Source organism: Anomalospiza imberbis, chromosome 7, assembly GCF_031753505.1.
Source record: "Anomalospiza imberbis isolate Cuckoo-Finch-1a 21T00152 chromosome 7, ASM3175350v1, whole genome shotgun sequence".
NCBI lineage: Eukaryota > Metazoa > Chordata > Aves > Passeriformes > Viduidae > Anomalospiza > Anomalospiza imberbis.
This window is the reverse complement of record NC_089687.1, coordinates 23,235,872-23,263,111: the sequence shown is the minus strand read 5'-3', so window position 1 is coordinate 23,263,111 and position 27,240 is coordinate 23,235,872. Positions and strand designations below refer to the sequence as shown.

The 27,240-nt window shown below is 40.0% G+C and overlaps 1 protein-coding gene across 1 annotated transcript in view; it reads left to right on the top strand.

Moving 5' to 3' along the window:
- The window catches only part of TTN (titin), a 239,148-nt gene that overhangs the window by 20,319 nt on the left and 191,589 nt on the right, over positions 1-27,240 (top strand). The window contains 25 exon segments of the mRNA XM_068195998.1: positions 144-286; positions 946-1,151; positions 1,270-1,500; positions 2,062-2,306; positions 3,007-3,230; positions 3,336-3,500; positions 3,626-3,794; positions 4,301-5,991; positions 6,086-6,367; positions 6,642-6,908; positions 7,019-7,291; positions 7,399-7,662; positions 7,763-8,023; positions 8,542-8,802; positions 9,235-9,498; positions 9,590-9,850; positions 10,002-10,262; positions 10,693-10,953; positions 11,039-11,180; positions 11,271-11,436; positions 11,637-11,868; positions 12,427-12,711; positions 12,796-12,921; positions 14,971-15,159; positions 19,216-19,272. Of these exon segments, the coding sequence (XP_068052099.1) occupies positions 144-286; positions 946-1,151; positions 1,270-1,500; positions 2,062-2,306; positions 3,007-3,230; positions 3,336-3,500; positions 3,626-3,794; positions 4,301-5,991; positions 6,086-6,367; positions 6,642-6,908; positions 7,019-7,291; positions 7,399-7,662; positions 7,763-8,023; positions 8,542-8,802; positions 9,235-9,498; positions 9,590-9,850; positions 10,002-10,262; positions 10,693-10,953; positions 11,039-11,180; positions 11,271-11,436; positions 11,637-11,868; positions 12,427-12,711; positions 12,796-12,921; positions 14,971-15,159; positions 19,216-19,272 (6,926 nt within the window).

Genomic DNA, 27,240 nt, shown 5'->3' with positions numbered 1-27,240 from the left:
TTCATTCAGTGAGAATTGCCTGTAAAAGTTTCTCTTTTTGTGCCTTGTACAAGTTAGGAGTGTGTCTAACTGTAGCTAAAAGCAAATTAATTAAAAATTCTGTCCAGAATTATAGAGACTTTTTACTTTTATGTTTTCTATAGATACAAAGTGAGTTACAAAAAAGAAACCGGGGAATGCAAACTTGAAATTTCCATGACTTTTGCCGATGATGCCGGAGAATACACTATTGTTGTTCGTAATAATCTTGGAGAAGCTTCTGCAACGGTCTCCTTACTAGAAGAAGGTACACTTTAGATTAAGGAAATGGGAACAATATTTCTTAAAATAAACTTCCAAATGGCAAAAAAAAAAATTTAACTGTGCTTCAAATTCTTTGCAGCTTACTTTATTCAGTTTAAGAAACATAAAGGGAGATCTAGTGACTCTGTTTCTGCAAGACAAAATATCTGACACAAGGCCCTTGAAGGACTTTATTCTTTGCTAGAATGTGTAGAGCTATAGGAACCTTCCTCTGTAGACATGCCATGTTCATGACAAGATAAGACATTCATAGAGGGATGTGGGAAAAGAAGGTTAATCAATTAATAGGTTACCTTAAAGGAAAAAAAAGTTTAATTTTTTTATTTGTCCTGTAGAAATGTACAAAAATTTTCAGGAGAAAGAGTCATGGTGAAGAAATTAAAAAATAATCAATAATCTCTGCAGATGCTTCCACTTTGAAAACTAGGACACCTAAATAGTACAGGAAGACTTCTACCATTTTATAAAGCTCATCTTAATACATTAGTCTTTGCATTTTGTTCCTGTTTGTATTTATTAGCTAAATAGATAGAAAATCTGCTTGAATCACCTAAAACAGTAAAATAAGTTTGTACTTGTTTTCTCCATTCATTCCAGTGAAAACCAAAAATTTATCAAAATTAATCTGTTCTCAATTCTTAGCTGATTACGAAGCCTACATAAAATCACAACAAGAAATGATGTACCAAACTCAAATGACTGCATACGTACAGGAACCTAAAGTGGCTGAGGTAGCCCCACCCATTTCCTATGGTGACTTTGAAAAAGAGTATGAGAAAGAACAAGCTCTAATTAGGAAGAAAATGGCAAAAGATACAGTGATGGTCAGAACCTTTGTAGAAGATGAGGTATGTCCATCCCTCCATACTAATTTTGGGTACCGACATTTTACCATATAAATAATTTATTTGCAAGGTCATTATTTGACGCAGAAAACTAAACTAATGGTCTTGCTTTTCTATATAGGAATTCCATATTTCTTCTTTTGAAGAAAGACTTATCAAGGAAATTGAACTCAGAATTATTAAGACTACCTTACATGAACTTCTCGAAGAAGATGGAGAAGAGATGATGGTTGATATTTCTGAATCTGAAGCTGTAGAAGCAGGATTCGATTTAAGATTAAAGAACTACAGAACCTTTGAAGGGACAGGAGTTACCTTCCATTGCAAGACATCTGGATATCCATTGCCAAAGGTACCCCAAATCTGTATAACTCTTTTTTTTTTTTGTAAATCATTTGATGCTCTACTTGAAAAAAATCCCTTAATATCTCATTTTCAGACATTCTACATTTTGCATAGGAAACAGTGACTTTCAAAAGAAATCCAGTCTTCTGGATTGATATCAAGCTGAATTTTCCTTTTGTCCCTTAATAGAATAGGGTTAGATTGGCTAGCCAGTTCAGAGGTAGGTTGTATTTACCAATTGAGTTGGCCTTGATTCTGAGTATCTCTGAGGTAGCCCAGACCAGTGAGGAACACAGGAGCAGTCGAGTCAAGGTTACTTTGCTCTTCATCAAAATGGGCTTTATATCTGTTTCTAGCTCCAAAACTTGTCTTTCAGGTTGCTATATAAACATCTTACACTAGTCTCACCTATTTCAAGTAAAAATGTTAATGTTTAACACATATATGTGGACTGTGATGTTTTCCAGCTGAAAAATAGCAAGTTGTAATGTCTTGTATTTACTAGTCATTACTGCATCTTTGCCTTTAGGAAAGCTCACATAGCAGTCTACTGTTTCTTTCCATGCAGGTGGCATGGTACAAGGATGGCAAACGTATAAGATATGGAGAGCGCTACCACATGGAACTTCTGCAAGATGGCAGCGCCACTCTGCGTTTACCTGTTGTTTTACCTGAAGATGAAGGAATTTATACTGTCTTTGCCAGTAATATGAAAGGAAATGCCATTTGCTCAGCAAAACTCTATGTTGAGCCAGTTGCACCTACAGCAACTCCAGGTTATATGCCAGGACCTGAAGTTATGAGAAGATATAGGTAGGTACACAATAATATAATTTTATGAGACTTCAATCTGCTGTGAACATAGCAGTTAAATAAGCTTAAGCTATTGGAGTTTACACACCTCTAGAAAGTTCTAAATGCTGTTTTCATGACTCATATAGATTTATGTGCTAACTTTTTGTCTGGTTTTCCCTTTTAATAAGCAATGCAGTTCCCAGAGTACAATAATTCATATGCATTTCCAGCCACAGTATCAGATTTACAAGCTCAATAACCATATTTATTTGTTAAAGTACTCACATTTTGGAAAAAATATCTTCTGCACTTCGAGTTTTGGTGTGGTGCGCAAGTATTTTTTCCTGCCCTTGAAATACTGTATTTCTATGACAGAAAAATTAAGTATTGCCATGTCCTGTGTTTAGTCTCCATACACATACACACCCATACACAAACGTACACAGGATTGCACTATCATATTCTGATCTACGCACTATCCAAAACCCAAACATTTCCTTGGCCAAAGTGTATCCTAACCCTACTCACCTCTAAAACTGCTGTCAAAAACCTAAAGAAAATTGACTACAAATAATTTTTTCCCAGTTTCTCATACAGATAAATTGGTCAAAATCTTTAAAACAAATTATGAGAAAGGCGAAGGTTGAAATCTGTTTATCATGTCAGTCCACAGCTACATGACATTGCCATACACATCTGTCTTATCTCTTCCTTCCAGGTCCATCTCTCCACGGTCTCCAAGCCGGTCTCCCGCCCGCAGTTCTCCTTCTCGTTCTCCTGCCCGGAGATTAGAAGAAACTGATGAAGGACAACTAGAAAGACTATATAAGCCAGTTTTTGTGCTGAAACCGACCTCATTTAAATGTTCACAGGGGCAGACAGCAAGATTTGACTTAAAAGTTGTGGGCAGACCTATGCCAGAGACATACTGGTTCCATAATGGTACATCAGCCTCATTTTCATGAAGAAATAACCTTTCTTAAAGTTTTTTATGTCTCATTGAGACTGTCTTGATTGCAACTGTTTTCTTTTCATCTGTCTCTACAGGCCAACAAGTGATTAATGACTACACACATAAAATAGTGATTAAAGAAGATGGTACCCAGTCATTGATCATTGTTCCTGCAATGCCTGAAGACTCTGGAGAATGGGCTGTCATTGCTCAGAACAGGGCAGGCAAAGCTTCAGTCTCAATGACACTGACTGTAGAAGGTATCTTCTGTATTTTCTATTATATTCTGTATATCATGTTATTTTTAGCAGTCTGATGAGTATTTCTTATTTAAAACCATGGCTTTTTCATTTCTTCTTGTGATAACTTACATTTGCTCTTTCAGCTAAGGAAGACCTAGTCAGACCACACTTTGTGGAAAGGTTGAGAAATGTCAGCGTGAAGGAGGGCTCTAGACTGGAGATGGCAGTGAAAGCTACTGGTAACCCTAATCCTGACATTGTATGGCTCAAGAACAGTGACATCATTGTGCCTCATAAATACCCCAAAATAAAGTAAGGATTTTATTATATTTAAATCTGTTGAAATTTACATTTTATTTACATTTTATATATTTTATTTAAAATACATTATATAAGTTAAGTAGTAAATAGCCACCATCCTGCAAAATGGTTCCTGCAGTTTCACAGAAGGGATTCACTAGGGGCTTTTGCATTGCAGCAAGGATTACAGATATAAAATATTTTGTAAAAATCACTCAATATTTTCCAGCCTGTGTTTTCATATAGTTTCTAAAAGCCATCACAGAGATCTACTGAACTTTTCTCTGTCTCTGAGTTTGAAGACCTATGCGGGTAAAACTACCAGAATTTAAGACTGATTTTTATTATTCTTCTCTGTTTGATTCTTAGGCACTGCACTCCCAAACATGAATAAACATAAACAAAATGTCTATTATCTCCAGAGATTTACCTCTGGAGGCTTTGAACTAATTTGGAAGAAGGGCAAAAATGAATGACAAAGAAGGGAAAAATAGTTAATAATTTTTTTGATATTTCAGGATTGAGGGAACCAAAGGGGCAGCTGCCCTTAAAATTGAATCTACTGCCAGGCAAGATGCTGCATGGTATACTGCTACTGCTATCAATAAAGCTGGACGGGACACTACCCGTTGCAAAGTAAATGTTGAAGTTGAACACACAGAACCTGAACCAGAAAGGAAATTAATAATTCCAAAAGGAACTTACAAAGCCAAGGAGATTGCAGCACCCGAGTTAGAACCTCTCCATCTACGTTATGGTCAAGAGCAATGGGAGGAAGGAGATCTCTATGACAAAGAAAAACAACAGAAACCATTTTTTAAGAAGAAGCTCACATCTTTAAGGCTCAAACAATTTGGACCAGCACACTTTGAATGCAGGCTTACACCAATTGGTGACCCAACCATGGTAGTGGAGTGGTTGCATGATGGCAAACCCTTGGAAGCAGCTAACAGACTCCGCATGATCAACGAGTTTGGGTACTGTAGCCTGGACTATGGGGTAGCCTATTCCAGGGACAGTGGAGTGATTACTTGCAGGGCAACTAACAAATATGGTACAGACCATACATCAGCTACTCTGATTGTGAAGGATGAGAAAAGCCTTGTGGAAGAATCCCAATTGCCAGAAGGCAAAAGGGGACTCCAGCGAATTGAAGAGTTAGAAAGAATGGCCCACGAGGGTGCTCTACCTGCTGTTGCACTGGACCAAAAGGAAAAACAAAAACCAGAAATCGTTTTGGTTCCTGAACCTGCAAGAGTCCTCGAAGGTGAAACAGCAAGATTCCGCTGCCGTGTAACTGGCTATCCTATGCCCAAGGTCAACTGGTACCTCAATGGACAGCTCATCCGTAAAAGCAAAAGGTTTAGACTCCGTTATGATGGAATCTACTACCTGGATATTGTGGACTGCAAATCATATGACACAGGAGAGGTGAGAGTCACTGCAGAGAATCCAGAAGGCTTTATTGAACATAAGGTAAAACTTGAGATCCAGCAGAGGGAAGACTTCAGATCTGTTCTTCGTCGTGCTCCTGAACCCAAACATGAGCCTGTAGTTACAGAACCTGGGAAACTTCTATTTGAGGTACAAAAGGTAGACAAACCTGCAGAGACAACAACCAAAGAAGTGGTAAAGCTGAAAAGGGCTGAAAGAATCACTCACGAAAAGCTTTCAGAGGAATCTGAAGAGCTGCGTAGTAAGTTCAAGCGCAGGACAGAAGAGGGCTACTATGAAGCTATCACAGCTGTGGAACTTAAATCTCGCAAAAAAGATGAATCATATGAAGAAATGCTAAAAAAGACAAAAGAAGAACTTCTTCACTGGACCAAAGAGATCCCAGAGGAAGAGAAGAAAGAACTTCCTCCTGAAGGCAAAATCACCATTCCAACATTCAAACCAGAGAAGGTAGAGCTTAGTCCAAGCATGGAGGCTCCCAAGATACTTGAACGAATTCAAAGCCAGACTGTAGCCCAAGGAACAGATGTACATTTCCGTGTGAGAGTGGTGGGAAAACCTGATCCTGAATGCCAGTGGTTCAAAAATGGTGTTCAGATTGAAAGGACTGACCGTGTATACTGGTACTGGCCAGAAGATAATGTTTGCGAATTAGTTATCAGAGATGTGACTTCTGATGATTCCGCCAGCATCATGGTGAAAGCAGTCAATATAGCTGGTGAAACTTCTAGCCATGCTTTCCTGTTAGTACAAGGTAATTTCAATTCTTTTACTCGTCTTACTGCTCAGCATAGTGTGTTAAGTCTGTTTGGTCAGTGCACTGTTGATTGTTATATATTGTTTTGCAGCCAAGCAGTTAATCAGCTTCACCCAGAAGTTACAAGATGTTGTTGCTAAAGCAAGAGACTCCATGGCAACATTTGAATGTGAAACATCAGAGCCCTTTGTCAAAGTGAAATGGTTTAAGGATGGAATTGAGATTCATTCTGGCGACAAGTACAGGATGCACTCAGACAGAAAGGCTCACTTTCTCTCTGTATTAACAATTGATATGTCTGATGCTGATGACTACAGCTGTGCACTGGTTGAAGATGAATCCATAAAAACCACTGCAAAGCTTACTGTTGAAGGTAAGAAGCATACAACTCAGTACCATGCCATACTGTTAAAGTGAAATCATCTTCAGAAAGAAATAAAACTATTTAAATAGACATCTAACACCCCTAGAGATGTGGAGCTGCTTTAATACTTTTTGAATCCAGTATGAAAGTTTAGAGATGTATTTATGTAAAATGGTTACATTATATATCTATATATATTCCCTTAGGCTCCTTTAATAACATTTTTTTTTTCTTCAGGAGAATCTAATCAAGCTTATTTACAAATGTAATTATTTGCCATTAGGTGCTGCAGTTGAATTTATTAAGGAACTTGAGGATGTTGAAGCGCCTGAATCCTTCTCAGCTGAACTTGAATGTGAGGTTTTCCCAGAAGATGTGGAGGGGAAATGGTATCATGGTGATGTTGAACTCACTTCTAGTCTTAAATATGTGATTGCATCCCGCCGTGGTCGCCAGATCCTCACTATTAAAGATATTAATAAAGATGATCAAGGAGAATATAGTTATGTTGTTGATGGAAAAAGGACTCAATGCAAACTGAAGATGAAGCGTAAGCATTTCTTACATTGTCTATAGCTGTATCCCATTGTATCCCATAATGCTTTAATGTAAAATATTCTGCCTCTTATAAATATTAATTAACTTCATTTAATTCCACAGCTCGTCCCATGGCAATTCTTCAAGGACTTACTGATCAAAAAGTCTGTGAGGGAGATATTGTGCAACTTGAAGTCAAAGTCTCCCTAGAAAATGCAGAAGGTGTCTGGATGAAAGATGGCCAAGAAATTCAGTCAAGTGACCGTATTCACATTGTGTTGGATAAACAATCACATATGTTGCTCATAGAAGATGCCACAAAGGAAGATAGTGGAACTTACTCTTTTAGTGTTCCTGATCTTGAGCTGTCAACCACTGGACAGATCACAGTGTACAGTAAGTCACTATGATAATTTTGATGGTGTGTTTGATTTTTGGCTCCTTTAGGATTACTTTTTAAAGACACAGTTTTTCTCATGATGAATATTTTTGTCACTTGGCAGGTGTGGAAATAGTGGTGCCTCTAGAAGATCTTCATGTAATTGAAGGAACAAAAGCCATCCTCGAATGCAAAGTTTCAGCACCTGATGTGTCCTCCTCAAAATGGTACCTAAATGATAATCAAATAAAGCCTGATGAACGTGTGCAAGCCGTATGTAAAGGCACTAAACAGAGGCTAGTGCTCACCAGAACTCATGCATCAGATGCAGGATGCTATAAGCTAATGGTTGGCAAAGTGGAAACAAGCTGCAATGTCACAGTTGAAGGTTGGTGTTTTTTAAGATGCACAGTTCTTTGTGAAATTATTTCTTTGAAAACAAAACTAGTGGAAACAACTAATAAATTTATAATTTATTCTTTTTATAGAAATTGAGATTATTAGAGGGCTTCATGACATCACCTGCACCGAAACACAGAATGTGTCCTTTGAGGTCGAGCTCTCCCATTCAGGGATTGATGTCATTTGGCATTTCAAAGGCCAACCCATAAAGGCCGGTCCTAAATATAAAATTGAAGCACGTGGCAAAATATACAAATTGACAGTGGTGAAGATGATGAAAGATGATGAAGGAGAATATGTCTTTTATGCTGGAGAGAAGAAAACATCTGGGAAGCTTATAGTAGCAGGTTAGTAGGGTTAAAGTCCAAGGTTTTTATTTCACTGTGATTTAGAAAGTACCCAATAGACGTGTAGCAATAGTGCTGTTCCAGTGGGAGTTTCTCTTTAATTTATCCCTTTTTTTAATGTTCTCCTTGCCTTTCCCTTTATGTTTTGTGATTAGTATAATTTGAATACTCAAATCTGTCAAATGTTAATATATTTTGCTAGATCGGAAGCACAGTATGAAATGATGTATTATGCTTTTGATGTAATTAATGTAAAAAAGAGGAGGTTTTGTCCTGTGTGTTCTCAGTATACCTGTGGTGATGATATAATAAAAGAGAATAATTAGGATAGAAATAAGAAACATATTTTTGTGATGTCCAGGTCATATTCTATTCCTGATTTTTCACAGAGCTTAGAATGACTGAGCATTTCTATGCTGCAAATTAGGACAAAGAATTCCAGCATCTACTTTTAGTTTCTGTATGGGGGAAAGCTGAACAGCAACACAACAAAAGAACATGCTTTTTCTTCCCAACAGGCGGTGCCATTTCAAAGCCTCTCAGTGACCTGACTGTGGCCGAGTCCCAGACAGCTGTTTTTGAATGTGAGGTGGCAAATCCTGAATCAGAGGGCCAGTGGCTACAAAATGGTAGACCATTAGTTACGACAGATCAGTACCGTGCTGAATCTGATGGTGTAAAAAGAAGGCTTGTTATCCCTGCAACAAAACTGGAGGATATGGGGGAATACAGCTATGAAATAGCAAGCTCAAAGACATCTGCAAAACTGAAGGTCGAAGGTTAGTATTTTTTATAAGTAACTGAGGTCTATGAGACTTATTCCAGCATCACTCACTCTGTTTTGGACCAGGCCTTAAGACACATGCAAAATAAATTAAATCAAATAAAAAAAAAAAACCCAAACAAACAAAACCCTGAGCCTATTCAACAATGGCAAAAACTAAACAAGCAAATCCCCAACCAACCAACAAAACAGAAAATCCCAAACCAAAAACCCTAGAAACCAAACACTTCTCATGGATACTATGAGTAAAGCTTCCATGCTGTGTTCCTAGCACACCACTTTGCTGGAAACTGTATAAATTACTATATGCATAAAATGAAGCACCATTATTCAGTTTTATTATAATTATTGTATTTGCTATAGGCTTTCATTTTTATCTATTTTTTCAAGTATTTTTTTCTATTTTCTTCCTTTTTTTTTTTCCTAGCTGTTAAGATAAAGAAAACACTGAAGAACTTGACTGTGACAGAATCACAGGAAGCAGTTTTCAGTGTAGAACTGACCCACCCTGATGTGAAAGGAGCTCTATGGATTAAAAATGGTGTTGAACTTGAACCAAGTGACAAATATGAAATTACAGTGAAAGGAACTGTTCACACACTGAGAATCAAACGCTGTGTTGTCACTGATGAGTCTGTTTACAGCTTTAAACTTGGAAAAATAGGAGCAAATGCCAGACTTCATGTGGAAAGTAAGCCATTCTGGTTTGAATATTTGCTGTAATGTGTGTTTTGAATTCATATCATACACAGTGCTGAATATTGCTAACTTTTTTCCTCAAGCTGTCAAGATTATCAAGAAGCCAAAGGATGTGACTGCTTTGGAAAATGCTGTTGTCTCATTTGAACTGAGTGTTTCCCATGATACTGTACCAGTCCGGTGGTTCCATAAAAATATTGAGCTTAAACAAAGTGATAAATACAAGATGATCTCTCAAAGGAAAGTTCACAAGCTTATGCTGCATAACATATCTCCCGATGACGCTGGGGAATACACAGCTCTTGTTGGGCAAATTGAGTGCAAAGCAAAACTGTTTGTGGAAAGTAAGTATTGTAAGAAAGTAGTTATATGAATTGTTACATCAACACTGAGCAACTTGACCTGACTCTTCATAACCTGTTACCACTAGTTTTTTGCAATCTTCCAAACATACAAACTTTAAAAAAAAATTCTCTTTTATCCCCCTCCTTTTAGGCATACACATCACAAAGACCATGAAAAATATTGAGATCCCTGAGACCAAAACTGCCTCCTTTGAATGTGAAGTTTCTCATTTCAACGTGCCAGCTGTCTGGTTGAAAAATGGTGTGGAGATTGAAATGAGTGAAAAGTTCAAAATAGTTGTCCAAGGGAAACTCCATCAGCTCAATATAATGAACACAAGCAGTGAAGACTCTGCGGAATACACTTTTGTCTGTGGAAATGATAGAGTCAGTGCAACCCTGACTGTAAAACGTATGTAAAAATTAAATTAACCAGAATATTTTACAGTTACCAGTAATAAGTTTGTGTTAACACATGGATTTAATGAAATTCTGACAAAACCAGCAGACTGTAGAGGTGTTTTTTTAACACTAAAGAGCTCAACAGCATTCTTTAAAGAGATATAGAAGTGGTGAACTTGAAAGTCAGATCCTGTGTTCTTTTCTTTAGGCAAACATGCCTAAATTCCAGATCACCGTAAGAGACCGAACTTGGATTCTATGTCATTCAGTAGCTGTGGGACATTTAATTGTAATACTGATTCTGAACACAAAATGTACTTTTTAGTATTTCCAAAATTGTCTTAAAGAAGTTGAAACATCTCTAATCTGGTTAACATGCATTTAAAATAAAGTAAAACAGAATGGAAAAAAGCAAACCACGTCTATTCCTTTCCTTTTAGCCATCCTAATTACCTCCATGCTAAAAGACATCAATGCTGAAGAGAAAGATACAATAACATTTGAAGTTACTGTTAATTATGAAGGCATCTCATATAAATGGTTAAAGAATGGAGTAGAAATAAAATCAACTGATAAATGCCAGATACGAACAAAGAAGCTTACACACTCCCTCTCCATAAGGAATGTGCATTTTGGTGATGCAGCAGAATATACTTTCGTTGCTGGAAAAGCAGCTTCATCAGCCACTTTATATGTGGAAGGTATTTGCTCTCTTGATTTGTATGTTTAGTGATTTCTCAGGCTTAAATAACATCACAGCACTCATTCTACGTTTTTCTTCTCTAGCTCGTCACATTGAGTTTAGGAAGCATATTAAAGACATCAAAGTGGTGGAGAAGAAGAGGGCTATTTTTGAATGTGAAGTTTCAGAACCTGACATTCAGGTCCAGTGGATGAAGGATGGGCAAGAACTCCAGATTGGTGATAGGTAAATTATTGCTTCTACACCATATTAACTTTTTGTGTGTGTTTTTCCCCCAGGAAATCTCTAGCTCACTTTCTTTTCTGATGTGCTCAGGGTGAAAATTCAGAGAGAGAAATATGTCCATCGTCTCATCATTGCTTCCACAAAGATGTCTGATGCTGGTCAGTACACTGTAGTAGCAGGTGGAAACACATCTAGTGCCAATTTGATAGTGGAAGGTCGTGACATTCGTATCAGAAGTGCCCAGAAAGATATTCAGGTAAGACCTATACAGATGAATAAATATTTCATAGCTTTGCCACTCAAAGAATAATGCAAAGGAAGAGCAACAATATCTAACCAGAGACAGTCATAGCACAAAATTATGTAATCATAGGGTCAGAACCTTCACCTAATAAACTGGAAAGTGAGACCAGAGGAAAAATCAATACTACTTCTATTATTTATTTTTTTTCAAAGGTCATTGAGAGACAAAGAGCTGAAATTGAATTTGAAGTCAATGAAGATGACATTGAACCACAGTGGTACAAGGATGGTATTGAGATCAACTTCCAATATGAGGAAAGATACAAGTATGTGGTGGAAAGGAGAGTTCATCGAATGACCATCTTTGAAACCACTTACTCTGATGCTGGGGAATATACTTTTGTTGCGGGACGGAATAGGAGTTCTGTTATTCTTTATGTGAATGGTATGTGGCCCTACAACCAATGTTTTGACTGTATTTATTACTCAGTGGTTTTCTGGTTTTTGTATGGCTTCTCTGGAATTTTAACTCTTCAAAGAAAAAAAATTTCAAAGAGATCATTTTGAACACCACTGAATTCCTCACATACATAGAGGTTTCTGCCCTGTTGAAGTAGTTGGCTAGTGGATGAAAATACCATAGCAGTTTTTTTCCAATAGTATTTACTTAGACCAGAAAATTCTTGAGTCTAAATAAAACTACTTTGTTCACATGGACAGATATGCCTTTCCAGAGTGATCAACCTAACAATTCTTGGACACATTTTGCCAGAAACACACAAACACAGCTAATTATGTTAAGGCACTTGCTGTTAATCATTCCCCCTGTATCAAGGACGAGGGCAGATTTTTATGGACACAAAAGATGAGGAATAATAAGGGTTTGTTTTGTTTGTTTAATTCTTTGCAAATAGTTTTCAATCACTAATAATATCAGTAATGAGATTTCTCTCTCCTTCTTCTCTTATCTCTCTTTGCCACCTCACTTCCCTCCAATTTTCAGCTCCAGAGCCACCCCAGATTATTCGGGAGCTAGAGCCAACTACTGTGGAGTCCGGCAAACCTGCTCGCTTTTGTGCTATTGTATCAGGCAAACCCCAGCCCAAAATTTCCTGGTACAAAGATGATCAACAGCTTTCTCCAGGTTTCAAGTGCAAATTTCTTCATGATGCACAAGAATATACTCTATTGCTGATCGAAACTTTCCCTGAAGATGAAGCAGTGTACACCTGTGAAGCAAAAAATGACTATGGAGTAGCTACAACTTCAGCTTCACTTTCAGTCGAAAGTGAGTCTCCCATGCTCTTAACATTTGTGAAATTAAATTTTCATTCTTGATCTTTAAAAATAACTTTTTTCTCTTTTTCTTTAGTCCCAGAAGTTGTCTCTCCGGAGCTAGAAATGCCAGTGTATCCGCCTGCTGTCATAATACCACTGCGTGATACTGTTACATCTGAGGGACATTCTGCTTGTTTTCAGTGCAGAGCTACTGGAACAGGTGGGTTTAATGACATCCTATACATCTTTCCATCTCTCAAAATTTTTCATCTTGAACTCAGAAAAAAATTCAGCAATATATGTGCTCGGATCAGTCTTCCCCTAGAAGTACAGATATTTGATACACATGCATAGCCAAGTGTTACTGACAAGTTTCAGTTAAGCACGTCAAAGCATGGAAGTTTTAAACTGTCATAAACATAGTAAGTATTTCTAAAAAGATCTGTTTGTCATAATTTCCCATAGCTTATCTTTGGAAACTTCTCAGCATTTTAAATGCTAACTGATGTTGGAAAACTCTGTCAGTGAGTAAGACACAGAGTTTCATGGGAGAAAAGCAGTACTGCATCAAATGAACATGAATTTCTGAAGACACACACTGCCAAGCCCTTAACTACACTAACTGGCTGAAACTGTGGCTCAACGTTTCTCCTAATATTTCTAAGTATCATTCAGCAAACACTAAACTGCGGTTACTTTTCTTTATCCTAGCATAAAAAGTGTTTGCCAATTTTCCTTTTAAGTGTAGATTTTACTTAAATAAGTTTTTTGATTTAGATACATAGAATGTTACTCCACAATTAAAATATCTTTTTCCTTAAAACACTGTCAAAAAAAGCTACTTTTCTCCACTTAGCAAATGGCCTTGAGTATGACTACTAGTAAACTATTCACATAGTAAACTGCAGAGTAAGATCCAGTTCACAACCCAAAGAATTGAAAATTATTTCAAGACAAAACTCCAAATTAAAAAATAATTGTATGTGACAGGTCTATAAAAATTATTATAAATTGGTTATATACATATATATGAAAATATAAATAATTTGCATTACCATCCCTTGAAATAAAACTCTATTTTTTTAAAGGCTTTAGAACAAATCTGATTCTGCTTCAGAAAATGTATGTTGGAAATATATTTTGCAACCCTTGTGGCTCACCCTTTTGTGCAATGCATGCTAGTGTAATTTTTTTAAGAGAACTGTATTTATGTGAATGTGGAAGCTGCATTTGCAGCACAGAATATAAGGATCCTTTCATCTAGATCACCCATCGTAGAATCATTTAGGTGGTAAAAGACCTTAAAGATCATCAAGTCCAACTGTTAACCCAGAACTGCCAAATCCAGAAATAAATCATATCCCTAACTGCCAAATCTCCATGGCTTTTAAATACCTCCAGGGACTATGACTCCACCACTTCACTGAGCAGCCTGTTCCAATGCTTGACAACCCTTGCAGTGAAGAAATTTTTCCTATTGAAAAATCTCATTTATTGAATACTCTATCCAAATGCATTTGCACACCACTTACTTGTGTTATAAAAACCTTTTATATTAGGTTAGGTAACACATGATTGCAAGTACAGTTGTTTAATGGTAGGCATTGTGCAACTGGCTATTGAAAACACTCTTCTGATAAGAGTAATAGCACACTATTTGAGTAACAACATATAATTCATTATGTAGTACAGTGATGGAGAGAAAAAGCTAAAGTCTGCTTCAATTAACTCCTATGTCTACAAGAATTTATACAAGTAATACATTTTATATAGGAATATATAAATCTTTCTTGAGAAATATTACAAGTAATATTTGCAACAAAAAGAGGCAAGGTGCTGTGCTTGGCAGAAGAACGTTCTGTTTTAATTTCTTAACCTGACTAGCTCAAGCTAGGTATTTCATAGCCTGTTTAATCATGGAACTTTAGCAAAATCACATTTTAAAAAAGATACTTTCTCTGACTTTAGCCATACCAAAATAGTTTTAAATTTTTACACTAACAGAGTTAAGGAAGAATGATTTTTACTCAATAATATATCAGCACCAGAATCAGTTTTCCCATACAAATATTTTCAGTGCACAAATCAAAACCTAAAGCAACAAGTAGGTCACTTTCCACTCATCATACTTTGCCAGAATAATACAAGACACATTTAAATTTAGAAGTTTGAGTTTAATATTTTTGAAAGATATAAATAAAAAAATAGTGTTTACTTGCTATTATATCATAACTTAGACCTTTTTGTTTTCTATCTTTTGCCTGAGCAGATCTGAAAGTGTCTTGGCACAGCAAAGAGAAGGAGATCAAGCCATCACGGTTTTTTAGAATGACTCAATTTGAAGACACTTACCAACTGGAGATTGCTGAAGCTTATCCAGAGGATGAAGGGATCTATACCTTTGTGGCGAGCAATTCTGTAGGCCAAGTGACCAGCACTGCTACCTTGAAGTTAGAAGGTACACTGTGCCATTAAAGAAGTTGTCTTGCTCAGGTCATGTTCCAATAATCATCTTAATATACACTGATACTGATGTGTGAGATGTTGTCTGTCATGTCTTTTAACTCAATTAATTGCTGCCATTTACAGTGTTCACAGCATACATTTATGTCTCCAAAATATATGTCATGAGAGAGGTATTTCAAGATTTTTTCATGTTCCATGCCTCCTTTTCATTTACTCCAGTCTTAGAATCTGTCATGCATCAAAGATCATAAAAACTTTCTTTCTTATGGAATTTTTTTGCTTACACATTCTTTGATTTGCCTTGTGAAGACAATCTAGTAACTTTTGTATAAAATAAATTACTTTGAAAGTTGTGAAAAACATCTCAAGTAGAGGTATGTAACAGGTACTCGGGTAACTGAAAAGAAATAGTTTACATTCATATGAATTAATGAAACATTGATCAAAATTTTACAGCAGAAATACTGTTTGGAGAATTTGCTGTTCTATATTGTTCTTGATATTATTCAGCCATAAATACTTTGTTTTCTTTTTGCAATAGATTTTATAAACGATGAATGAAAATAATTCATGCTGTTAAGTTGTGAGTTAGAAAAAAAAACTTGAATGAGAGAGAAAATTCATTGTAGTGTAGGGTAAGACATTAAAAGTTGGCATGCTTCTTTTCAGGATTTAAAAATGTTGAAGAAGTTACATCAAAGTCCCCTTGGCATGTTTCTTCACCTGTTTCACTTAAGGAGGAATCTGTTGGCCAAAGGCCCACCTTTATCCAGCCTATTTCAAGCTGCAGGGTATGCAGCGGGGAATCAGTCAGATTTCAAGCTAGAGTCTCTGGCAGGCCCAAACCAAAAATCCAGTGGTTTCATAATCAACAACTCATGTTGCCAAAAAAAGACTTAGTTTTCCACTTTGATGAGTCTACAGGCACAGCTATACTCATAATAGTAGATGCTTTCTTAGAGCATGCTGGCCAATACTCTTGCAAGGCAAGAAATAGTGCTGGAGAAACAACTTGTACAGCTACACTTACAGTGACTGCAGAAGGTAAAGCCCCATTTTTACTTCAAAGGGATTCAATTTGTTGCATAGCACACTTTTATGGTCTTACTAATTTTTTCCTTGTTTCACACCTTTTCTTTCCCACCTAACTTTAATAGTACCCTCAGTAACCCAGCCATTCTCATTTCTTGTCTTTAAGCTGTAACATTTGGAAATTTTCAAGTTTGCATCTCAATATAGGTCAAAGAATAAAAATGCTTTAATGAAGGCACGCAGGGTTTTAAAACAAGTGATTTAGTGATCTTTATAGCAGTAACTGAGGTATTTTGCACTATTCTGTAGGGGAAAAAAATATAAAAAAGAAAATACCTCCTTTAAAAGTGCCAGAAGTTTCCAATACTAAAATGGACTACTTTAGTGAAACAAGAGACAAGCACCGAGTATCAACTGCATGACTAGCCTAGGCGTCACTTGTGATTCATACATGTGAATGGATAACTTCTGTGTCAACAGCGTAGTACGTCTGGCATGCTGTGTTTTCAAATGAAGATCATTCATTTTCATCCTCCATGCGGTTTGATTTTGTTCAGAGCATGGTCCAGTAAAGTTCTTTAGATACTAATGTTGTTGTTTTTGTTACTTGATTACACAGTGCAAGCCCTAGATAGGCAAAGTTCTGGGAAAGATGTAAAAGAGTCTATCCGGTCACAGTCTATATCAGAACTTCATGTTTCTCCTCTCACAAAGAAGAGCATTGAAACTTATCAAAAAGAATTTAAATCAGTGCAACAACCATCACAGGAATTGCGTGTACAGGTTTTTGAAAGTGTATCAGAAAGTTTGACCATGAAGGCTACATCAACTGAAGAAATTAAAGCTGTGCACACATCAGTCTGCTCTCAAACATCTCAGAGCACCAAAATCTCTATGGCAACCTCTCAGGAAAAGAAAGACATCCCTCCAAAGATTCTCTTGCAACTCAGAGACCTAACTGTGAAATGTGGTGATACTGCTCAGTTCATATGTGCCTTAGAAAATGAATTCTATGAGTTTCTTTGGGCCCATGAAGGTAAAAAGATAGAGTTGTCTGAAAAATTGAAGATATCACAAAACGGAAATATTCTTCTGCTTACAATCCTAAATGCCCAGCTGTCAGATCAAGGACTGTACAGTTGTACAGTGTATAATGACTACGGAGGGACAGCAACTTCAGCAATACTAACAGTCAAAGGTGGTTATCTGACTTTTAACATTATCACTTACTTTTTGCAGCTTCATTATAACTGCATAGAGCTCACTCATGTAACCTTTATTATCAGTATTTAATTGAGAAAGCTCTAGTAATAATGCTCTGGGGTTTTTCCTACACATTTACAGCTCTATTTGTAAGTGACATGTGCAGTACTGGGAAGTTGGTACTCTAACATTGTGCCTCTTCCCATAAAGTCACAGATGTCTCAGGCTTTTTATTCCTCATATCCTTCATGACATGCAGTGAGAGGTCTTCTACCTTTCACTCTTCCTAATATATAATTATTTACTTTTTGCTTAAACTCCTTCTACCTCTTCCTGACATCCGTGTATTAAAATGTTAGTAGTATTACCACTAGTGAAGACCCAAAAATATATTACCACCACAGGTGATAGTATTCTTGATGAGTTCAAAGGAATAAAGACCAAAAAACTAAGATGAATAATGAAAAAGGCATTGACTCTGTTGGTCTGGCTCTTAATTACTGAAACTTCTTTCTTCACTATAGAGCTGCCAAAAGCACTTTACATAATCTTCTTACATAATCTTCTGCTACTTTCCAAATTAAGGCTCTAAATTAGAAGCAAAGATGTGCTTTTGTTTTAGTCACTGTGGATCAAGACTTGGTCCCATGAAAGACCCACAGGCTTAACTGGTACCTAGAGTTAGCCTAACAGGAATAGAGCTCTTAAATGTGCAATCACTCATGTTTAATAGCACTGTTTTAGCACTAATATATGGCGTATTCTATCAATACTAATTACTAGGTTTCCCCCCCATAAGTATAAGGATTTTTTCATTCCTGCAAAACATCTGACCTAATCATTTTCCTAACTTTATTCTTACCTAGCAAAAGAAGCACAAGCCAAAGCAGTAACAAAAATTACTCTTGAATCAGATTCTAAAACCTTTAAAGCAGCCAAAGATTGTCAGTTTAAAGCATCTGAAGTTAAGCAAGAATCTTCAAAGAAAACCTCGAGCTTGTTTATATCTACATCCCAAAGACCACATGAAACTGAGAAGCAAAGAAACAGAGTATATTATCCTGATGTTGTGCCATGTGAAGACATCACAGAAACTGATGCCAAAGCACCAGATTTTCTCGAAACTCTGCCTGCAGAAACCAATGTAAAAGAAGGAGACGATGTGTTTCTCTTTTGCATAATGAAAGGTGTGCCTACACCTTGCGTAGTCTGGCTGTGCAATCAGCTAATAGTTGAGGAGTCTGCACTGTGTTCCATAAAACATGAAGGGCCACTGTGCAGTTTAAGATTGTTGAAAGTTGGTCAGGACCACGAGGGTATATACAAGTGCAGAATAGTTAACCCTGCAGGACAAGCCGAGTGCAGCACCCATCTGAAAGTGACAGGTTGGCAACTGCATGTTCCTTCCAAGTATCAATTCCTCATGCATAGCATCATAATTGCATTCCACTATATTCATTCCCTAGAAGATTAAAGAACAAGAAGTATCTTATTAGTCTGTGGATTGTTGAATGTTTTCTTCAGGGATTTACGGCATGATAAAGGCATGTTGTTTTAGAAACTTTCCCCCACCCTGCAAAAAGAAAGCAAATCTTACAGAAAAATGTACATTGCAAACAAGTTTGAAAATATTTGATTACTTTATTCTCAAAATTTATCAAGTTTTTGAATTGTTTGGCATGCATTTATGTGTGTGTGTGTACATGTCAATTTATGTCTATTTGCAAAACAGATTGGATGTTTTTACTGTATAAAGTGTTGATTGACACATTTAACAACTATAGCTCAAAAATCTTTGTCTTTTTTATTCTAGCTCCTGAGAAAATTGTTCATGAGAAGCTTGAGGAAGAGGTTGAAATGGAAGTGAAAGGTACAATAATCAATGAGAATAATTATTACCAGTAATTAGTAATGTTGTGAAAAGGTTTTATCAGCTTCCATGAAGTGTCTGATGGGGAAAGACACACTATAAAGCATATTGGAACATGTTGCATGTTTGTTTTGATATGCAAAGGGTTACCTGCATTTTAAGGTTATTTAAGTTTTAAAATATGTTTAAAACTTCAAATCTATAATTGTGCAGCCATATTTTTAATTTTACTTCATGCTTTGCAGCTGTTCAGAGAGCTCTTATATGTTCGATTTCCTTTTGAATGCATGGAATAGTTTACTTCAGAAGGAAGTTATACAAATCTTAATTATATTACTTTTAAACAAGTTAGCACCCTAACATTAATTGGTTCAATGGACACTATTGGATGGATAGATGAAGTATACTAGAGAGCATTTGTTGTTTAGGTTATGTGAAAGCTACACATTCCCATTGATTCCTCGCACTTTTTTTTACATACATTAATTCATCATTATACATCTCTTACCCTGGCTTGCAGATAGCATACGTGGTTCATGTTGCTTGCTTTTTCCCCCCGTGCATAACACTGTGAAGTTAGTGGCTGTATTAGTTCGAATAAACGCCTTCTCATTTCTTGTTACTTACTTTTTAAAAAATATATTTCAAACTATTTTTTTCAATTGTTTGAACATATCTACAAACAGAGGGGTCAGAAAGGGCGTTTATTCTACTGTCTGCAAGTCAGGTAAGATTTTCTTCTTTGCCACCCAAAGACACACAGCTTTTCCAGGCAACAAAAACATATACGCAGAAGAACATGTTATTTTGAAATTCTTTTTTTGCTTGTTCAAGAAGAAATTTCCAGTCTGAAGAAAGAACAGACAACGAACGATTTTCGTGTCAATCTTTAAAACAGAGCAAGGCGTTGCGTTTATTCGAACAAATATGGTGAGTGAATTACTTTTTTTTCCTGGGTGTGTGATGAAATCTGTTGCATGCCCATTTATTTCAATATATTGCTACTTTTTTACAACCAGGTGCTAGGCAGAGCGTGACGTTGTAACCTAGTCTCCTTCTCTTGCAGAACAGCACAGCGTGGACTTCGAGGGACATGGCACAGCGGCAGTGCTGGCTTGCCCCCAGAACCGTAAACCCATCTTCACACAGGGACTGAAGTGCAGGTCTGTCCTGGAGGGGGACCCTGCATTCTTCCGGTGCAAGCTGGTGGCGTGCCCAGCACCACACATGGCCTGGTTCCACAACAACCGGCCCGTCCTCCAGGACTGCCGCAAGGTGATTCGCACCGAGAGCACGGAGCACACGCACTGCGCCAGCCTGGAGCTGCGGGACGTGCGGGAGCACGACGCTGGCAGCTACAGGGTATTTGCCATTAACAGTGAGGGCTCAGCCGAGTCCACCGCCTCCCTGCTGGTGGCACGCAGAGGGGAGCGGCGGGGCCCGGGTCTCGCCGGGAATGCAGAGTGGATGCGGCAGAGCTGGGGGTGCCTGCTGCAGCAGCGGCGGGAGGACCGGCTGCGGGTGGTGCTCCGCTGCACTGGCTCACCCTTCGACAAGAGCCAGGAGGCTGAGCCTGGGGACCTCTCCCCGGGCCGGGGCATGGTACGAACCATCCGTTTCCAAAGCCTGCCGCTGGGGGGGCCGTGCCGCCCCGGGCTGGCGCACAGTAGGGAGCTCAGGGTGGCTAATGCTGAGGAGCTGCTGGAAGACGAGATCCGTTGGAAGTTGCAGAAGCTGCGGGAAGCAAAGAGGGCAGCACTGAAAAAGAAGCAGGAGTTCCTCATGTCCACGCCCCAGGAGGCACCTCCTGGGAAGCCCAGCCCACTTAAGGTGGCTGCCAAAATGGTTGGCTCAAAGCCCCTTACAGTGCAGGTAGTGAAGCAATACTCCAGGTCCAAGGACCTGGGGGAGAGATGGCAGGTGCAAGGAGGGCTCCTGGAGCCCTGCCCACCCCTTTTTGTACAGGAGATCAAGCCCCAGGAAACTGATGAGGGACAAAGATGCACTTTCTCCTGCCTCTTCCACGGCCGCCCACAGCCCACCGTCACTTGGTACAACAACGACAAGCCCGTGGGGCGCATCCAGGGCACTGCTGTTCACACCACGGGGTGCTGCTCCACACTGACCTTTCCATCTGTGCTCCCACAGCACGGTGGCACTGTCACCTGTGTGATCTTCAACCCACTGGGCACAGTCAGCACCTCAGCTGGACTCCATGTGAGGCAGCGAATGCCAGCCTGTAAGTACGCAAAGAAGGAAAAGGAGGAGATGAAAATGGAAGAGAAGAAAGATGAGGAGAAGGTGAAGGAGGAAAAAAGGGAGAAAGAGAAGAAGGAAGAGGAGAAAATGGAGGAGGAAGAAGTTGGTCTGGCATTTGCAGCAGAGAAGGGACTGCCAAGTGCAGTTCCAGACTCAGGCTTGCTGTCGTTGCCTGTGGAAATCAAAATCACTGCCCCCACTCCAACGCCAGAGCAAGACACAGAGATGAGGGAGATCCCACGACTCTCCCCAGAGCAGGCTGCTTCCACCATAAAGCACAAATTTAAGTTTTCATTTGATATGGGAAATGAACCACCCCAAATTGTGACAGAAGCCCCAGCACATATTCATTGCCGTGAAGGAGAGGAAGTGGTGTTGGAGTGTGCTGTGTCTGGGCAGCCCCCACCGGTTGTGAGCTGGTCCTTGAATGGCCAGAGCCTCTCTGCCAATGAGAGACTGAGATTTGAAGAGGGCAAGAATGGCACATACTGCTTACACCTTCAAGAGGTCTCTGCCACAGACGCTGGGCGATATTGTTGTGTGGCCACAAACGTGGCTGGAACAGCTCAGACTGCCTCTGAGCTGACAGTGCAGGCCAGGGCACCCAAGCTGTATAGCAAGGGTGAAGGCACTGAGGAATTGCCTGCCATGGACCATGTTCTGCACCTCCAAGGCCTCAGCATACTTGGTAAGGATGAAGAGGAACAAATTGCATGCCCCAAGGAGGTGGAAGCCCACCTACCCTGGTCCCTGAGGCTGTCTCCACCTCCTGGTGAGCAGTTGGAAGATTGTGAGGAAACACCTCACATCAGGGAAAGTGAGATGGAGGAAAAAATGGTGCTGGATATCACAGAAGTTTATACAAGGCAAGAAATGGGCGATACAGAAGAAAGTGTGAGTTATACAAATGGTATTTCTGAGATGAGGCAGAACAGGGGAAAAGCTGTCTCTGAGGAACACAGTTATGGAATTGATACCACTGAATTGCACCCTACTATATCCAGGGAAGGATGTGAATTGGTGGCCAAGGACTCAGGTCACTTTTCTGAGGAGCTGGAGCCTGAAGGAGGCAAGGTGCTACCACATACAGATACTCTGTCCTGGGACATCTTGAAGTCACCATTTATGGAAGTGCAAGGGCAAACACATGCCCCTGATCAGTCTGCTCTGGAAGGAGAGTACAAGGATTTATCACTTGTAGAAGTGCAAGGGCAAATGCATGCCCCTGCGCAGTCTGCTCTGGAAGAGGAGTACAAGGATTTATCACTTATGGAAGTGCAAGGGCAAACACATGCCCCTGATCAGTCTGCTCTGGAAGGGGAGTACAAGGATTTATCACTTGTAGAAGTGCAAGGGCAAATGCATGCCCCTGCGCAGTCTGCTCTGGAAGAGGAGTACAAGGATTTATCACTTATGGAGGTGCAAGGGCAAATACATGCCCCTGAGCAGTCTGCTCTGGCAGGGAAGGGGAAGGATTTATTATTTATGGAAGTGCCAGAACAAATACATGTCCCTGAGCAGTCTGCTCTGGCAAAAGAAGGTAAGGATTTCTTATTTATGGAAGTGCAAGAACAAACACATGCCTTTCAGCAGTCTGCTCTGGCAGGGGAGTGTAAGGATTCACAATTTTTCATTCCTGTATCACCTGTGGTGCAAGACAGAAGTGATGTCTGCACAGAGTGTGATGCCCCTGCCAGAGATACAGTGACTCCTGATGTGCCTCTTGTGGAAGAGCCAAGTGTGCCCCACCTGCAGGACCACACTGCAAGCACCCCCACAAAGGAGGAGTTTGGCTTTTATGAACTCTATGCAGGAGAGCAGCAGGAGGAACAGGACAAGGAGCAAGAGAGATCAGTTGGTATTGAACAGGACATTAAAGCTGATGATAATCTTTGTAAAGAAGAAGTGATTGATGATGGTGATACCACATACTGGAAAATACAAATTGACAGGCAAATGCTGCAAGAAATGGAGTCTGATGCATGCAGCCCTTCTTTGAATCTAATCCCCACTCCTCCTGGCATAGAAAACTCAGATCAGGTTTTTACTGAGGAAGTTGAAGTTCATCTGGAAGAAGTGCATTTCAGAGAGCAGCTGTTGCCCTCTGAGCCTGACACTGAGATCATATTTGATCTGAAGAAGTTTGCAGAGCCTTTCTCAGCTGCAGAGACTGTGCACACAGAACAGGCACAAACACCCACAGCACTGGAAAGTGTGGAGGTCATCACTGGGATCATCTCCCCAGTTCACCAACATGATGTGCTTGAAGGAGAGATGTCTCTGAGTGAGGAGCTGCATCAGAGCTACAAGATGCAGCAGGAGAAGGTTGATGCCCAGGAAGAGGAAAAGCCAAGAGAAATCACAACAGCTGATTTGCAAACTCCTAATGGGGACCTTGGCAGTGTCATGATATCTGCTGAAGAGGGACATTCTGCTGAAGAAGTTCAGGAGTCGAAGATGAGTGTCTGTGGAGAGGACTCATTTCAGGAAAAAATTAATGACTCTCTAGTGGAGCCCACACCAGGTTTCCAAAGAGGAGTTCAGGAAACACATGTGTGGGAGAGTGGGGAACAACTGGAGACTATAGACTCCCAGAGTGACAGCTTCATTATGGACTTGAAAAAAGCGGCACATGAAAAGAAGCCCCAGGCTGGGCATCAGGCTGAAGAAGATGGTGGTTCTGAGACAGAAAAGTTCTTTGAGCCAGGAAGGAGCAGCTTCACCTGTGAGATGGAAAGCACAGATTCCCCTAAGGAGATGCTCAGAGACATCCAGCAGGAGCCAAACACAACCAAGGGCTTCTCTTTGGGGAAACTCATACTTGGATTAGTAATGGATGATCCTGTGGCACAGAAGGAGCAAAGGAAGGAGTCTTGGGACAAGAAGAGGACTCCCACTGAGGAAGCCTCTGAGAACAGCCTGGATGGAGAAGAAATGTGGGAGGATACTTCTGCAGGTCCAGAGCCCAGTGCTGTTCCAATTTCAGAGCTGGAGCCTGATTTGTCCCTGGCCAATTATTTAAGATCCACTGGGATATATGAAACTCCAACTCTCAAAGGCACAGTTCAGAAGGAGCAGCAAGAAACTATAACTTCACTGGAAGTGGAGGAGGTTACCTTCAGCACAGTTTATGATTATTACAACAACCATCAGGAATTTGCCCGGCCCTTCTCTCCTGAGTCAGAAATGTCTATAGAGCTGGAGAGTGGGAGCAGAGAGGAGTCACCTGATTCAGACCGCTTCTACACACCTCCCTCCTCTGTGGAAATCTTTGAAACTGCTTCATCAGCATCCTACCACACGCCACTCAGCACACCCGAGCGCTACTCCACACCGTCCGAGGGCTCAGGGTACAGCACACCACCTGAGCGCTACTCCACACCATCCGAGGGCTCAGTGTATAGCATGGCCCCTGAGCACTACTCCATACCTTTTGAGAGTTCAAAATGCAACACACCCTCAGAGCAATATTTCACACCCTTTGAGGGACCCTACTCTGCATCAGGGGACAGCACACCACCAGAACGCTACCGGACACCCACTGGGGAGTATATGGATGCCATGACCATGCTCCCCCTCTGTGAGAGGAGGCATCAGCCTCCAGACCAGCCCCAGTCAAATGGGTTTATGACCCCCTGTGAAGCCCTGGAGCCATCAGGCAGGGACATGCCACCAGCATTCCTCAAAGCATTGAGCGGGAGGAGGTTGTATGAGGGCAGCACGCTGATGTTTGTGGCTGAGGTGGTGGGTGTGCCCAAGCCAGGAGTGAAGTGGTATCATAATAAGTCTTTGCTGGAGGTGGATGAGAGAGTGCAAATAGAGAAGGATGGGGACAAATATGTTCTGGAAATCACTAATGTCCAGAAAGCTGATGAAGGACAGTATCTGTGCCATGCAGTGAATATTGTCGGGGAAGCTAAAAGTATTGCAGAGGTGGAAGTTTTGCCTGAAGATGGACGATCACTGGCACTGCCACCCCCTGTCACCCACCAGCATGTTATACATTTTGACATGGAGCAAAACACATCTTCGAGGTCCCCTTCACCACAGGAAATCCTCCTGGAAGTGGAGCTGGATGAAAATGAAGTGAAAGAGTTTGAGAAGCAGGTCAAAATCATAACCAGTCCTGAGTTTAGCCCAGACAAGAAGAGCATGGTGGTTTCCCTAGATGTACTTCCACTTGCCTTGTTAGAACAAGCTGCAGGCTTGGCAACAGGGGAGAATGAGGATGTAAAAATTGATTTCCAAGTAACTGAAATGCCTCCACGCTTTGCTGTGCCTGTTACAGATATCAAGGTGACAGAAGGCTCGGATGCAGTTTTTGAGTGTGTTGTAACGGGTACTCCTGTCCCAGTAGTTCAGTGGTTCAGAGGTGACACCTGTGTGACACCTGGCACAGGGAAGTATGTTGTGAGTCAGAAAGAGGGACTTCACAGTCTGAAGGTCAAAACTGTAGGACCTTCTGATAGTGGCTTGTATCGCTGTCAGGCAATTAATAGGCTGGGAGAAGCAACATGCAAAGGCTCCCTTGTGCTCATGGCTCAGCAGGAAGCAAATGCAGTGAGCAGTAAGACAGTCACAGGCTGTGGACCACAGAGGTCCCAGAAGTGCGACTTGCTTTTGAGTACGACTGTGAGCCCAGGTGACCAGTCAGAAATAGAGCTGGAATTTGAGTTTGAGCCGCACAGAGATGACTCAGAAAAAGCAATCCAACTGCTTGCAGTGACTCAACAAGAGCAGGAAGTGGAAGGGGAGAAGCATGTCAACATTAGTTTTGATGTGTTTGCAGAGCCATCTGAAGAGGAACGGGTTGAGTTTAGGGCAGAGGATTCAGAGAGCTGCAGCTTTGAGTTCCAGGTCACAGAAGCTCCTCCCAGATTTGTCAGGCTCATTTCTGACTACAGTACATTTGTAGGTGCCTCAGCATGCTTCCAGTGTCTTGTGACTGGTTCCCCCTGTCCCAGTGTCCGCTGGTACAAGGATGGGGTGTTGTTGGAAGGGGATAGGTACTGTGCACAGGAAGAGCAGAACGGCTTGCACAGTCTTACCATTGAAAACCTGATGCAAAGTGACAGTGGGCAGTACAAATGTATAGCTACTAACAGGGCAGGAACTGCTGAGACTTGTGCTGTGTTGACACTATACTAAATTTCCATAATTTATTTCAGAGTCTGTCTTGAAATACTAAGTGTTTTTATGATCACTGCAGGTAAAAATGCAGCACTCATTTTAGGGGCATTGTTTTCATCTCTTCAAGGATGAAAACCATTCTGTGGGTATATTTGTGTTTCACTTAGATTTGCCTTCTTTGAAGAATTTAAGTGAGATTTAATCCATGCATAGATTTTGTGCACACTTTCTGCACTGAGGGATATTTCAGGCTCCTTCTATGCTCCTTGAGTAAATATCTTGTAAAGATATTTTAATTGACACTCATTTGCGTAGGACTAACTTTTTTTGTATAATGTACATATACCTGTGTGTCTGTAACAGTGCAATCACTACTGTTTTATATAGGCTAGAAACCACCTGAAAATGTAGATACCACCTTTTTCTTATGACCTAAAGCTAGGGAACACTAACTTATGCTTGCTGTTTTGTTTGGTATAGTTCTGTTAAAGAACTCCTTAAATTGGTATTCCCCCTTCTCAAAATGTTGTGTCAGAACATGATTCAAATCCTGTTTATGGTTTCTATCACTGCAAGATT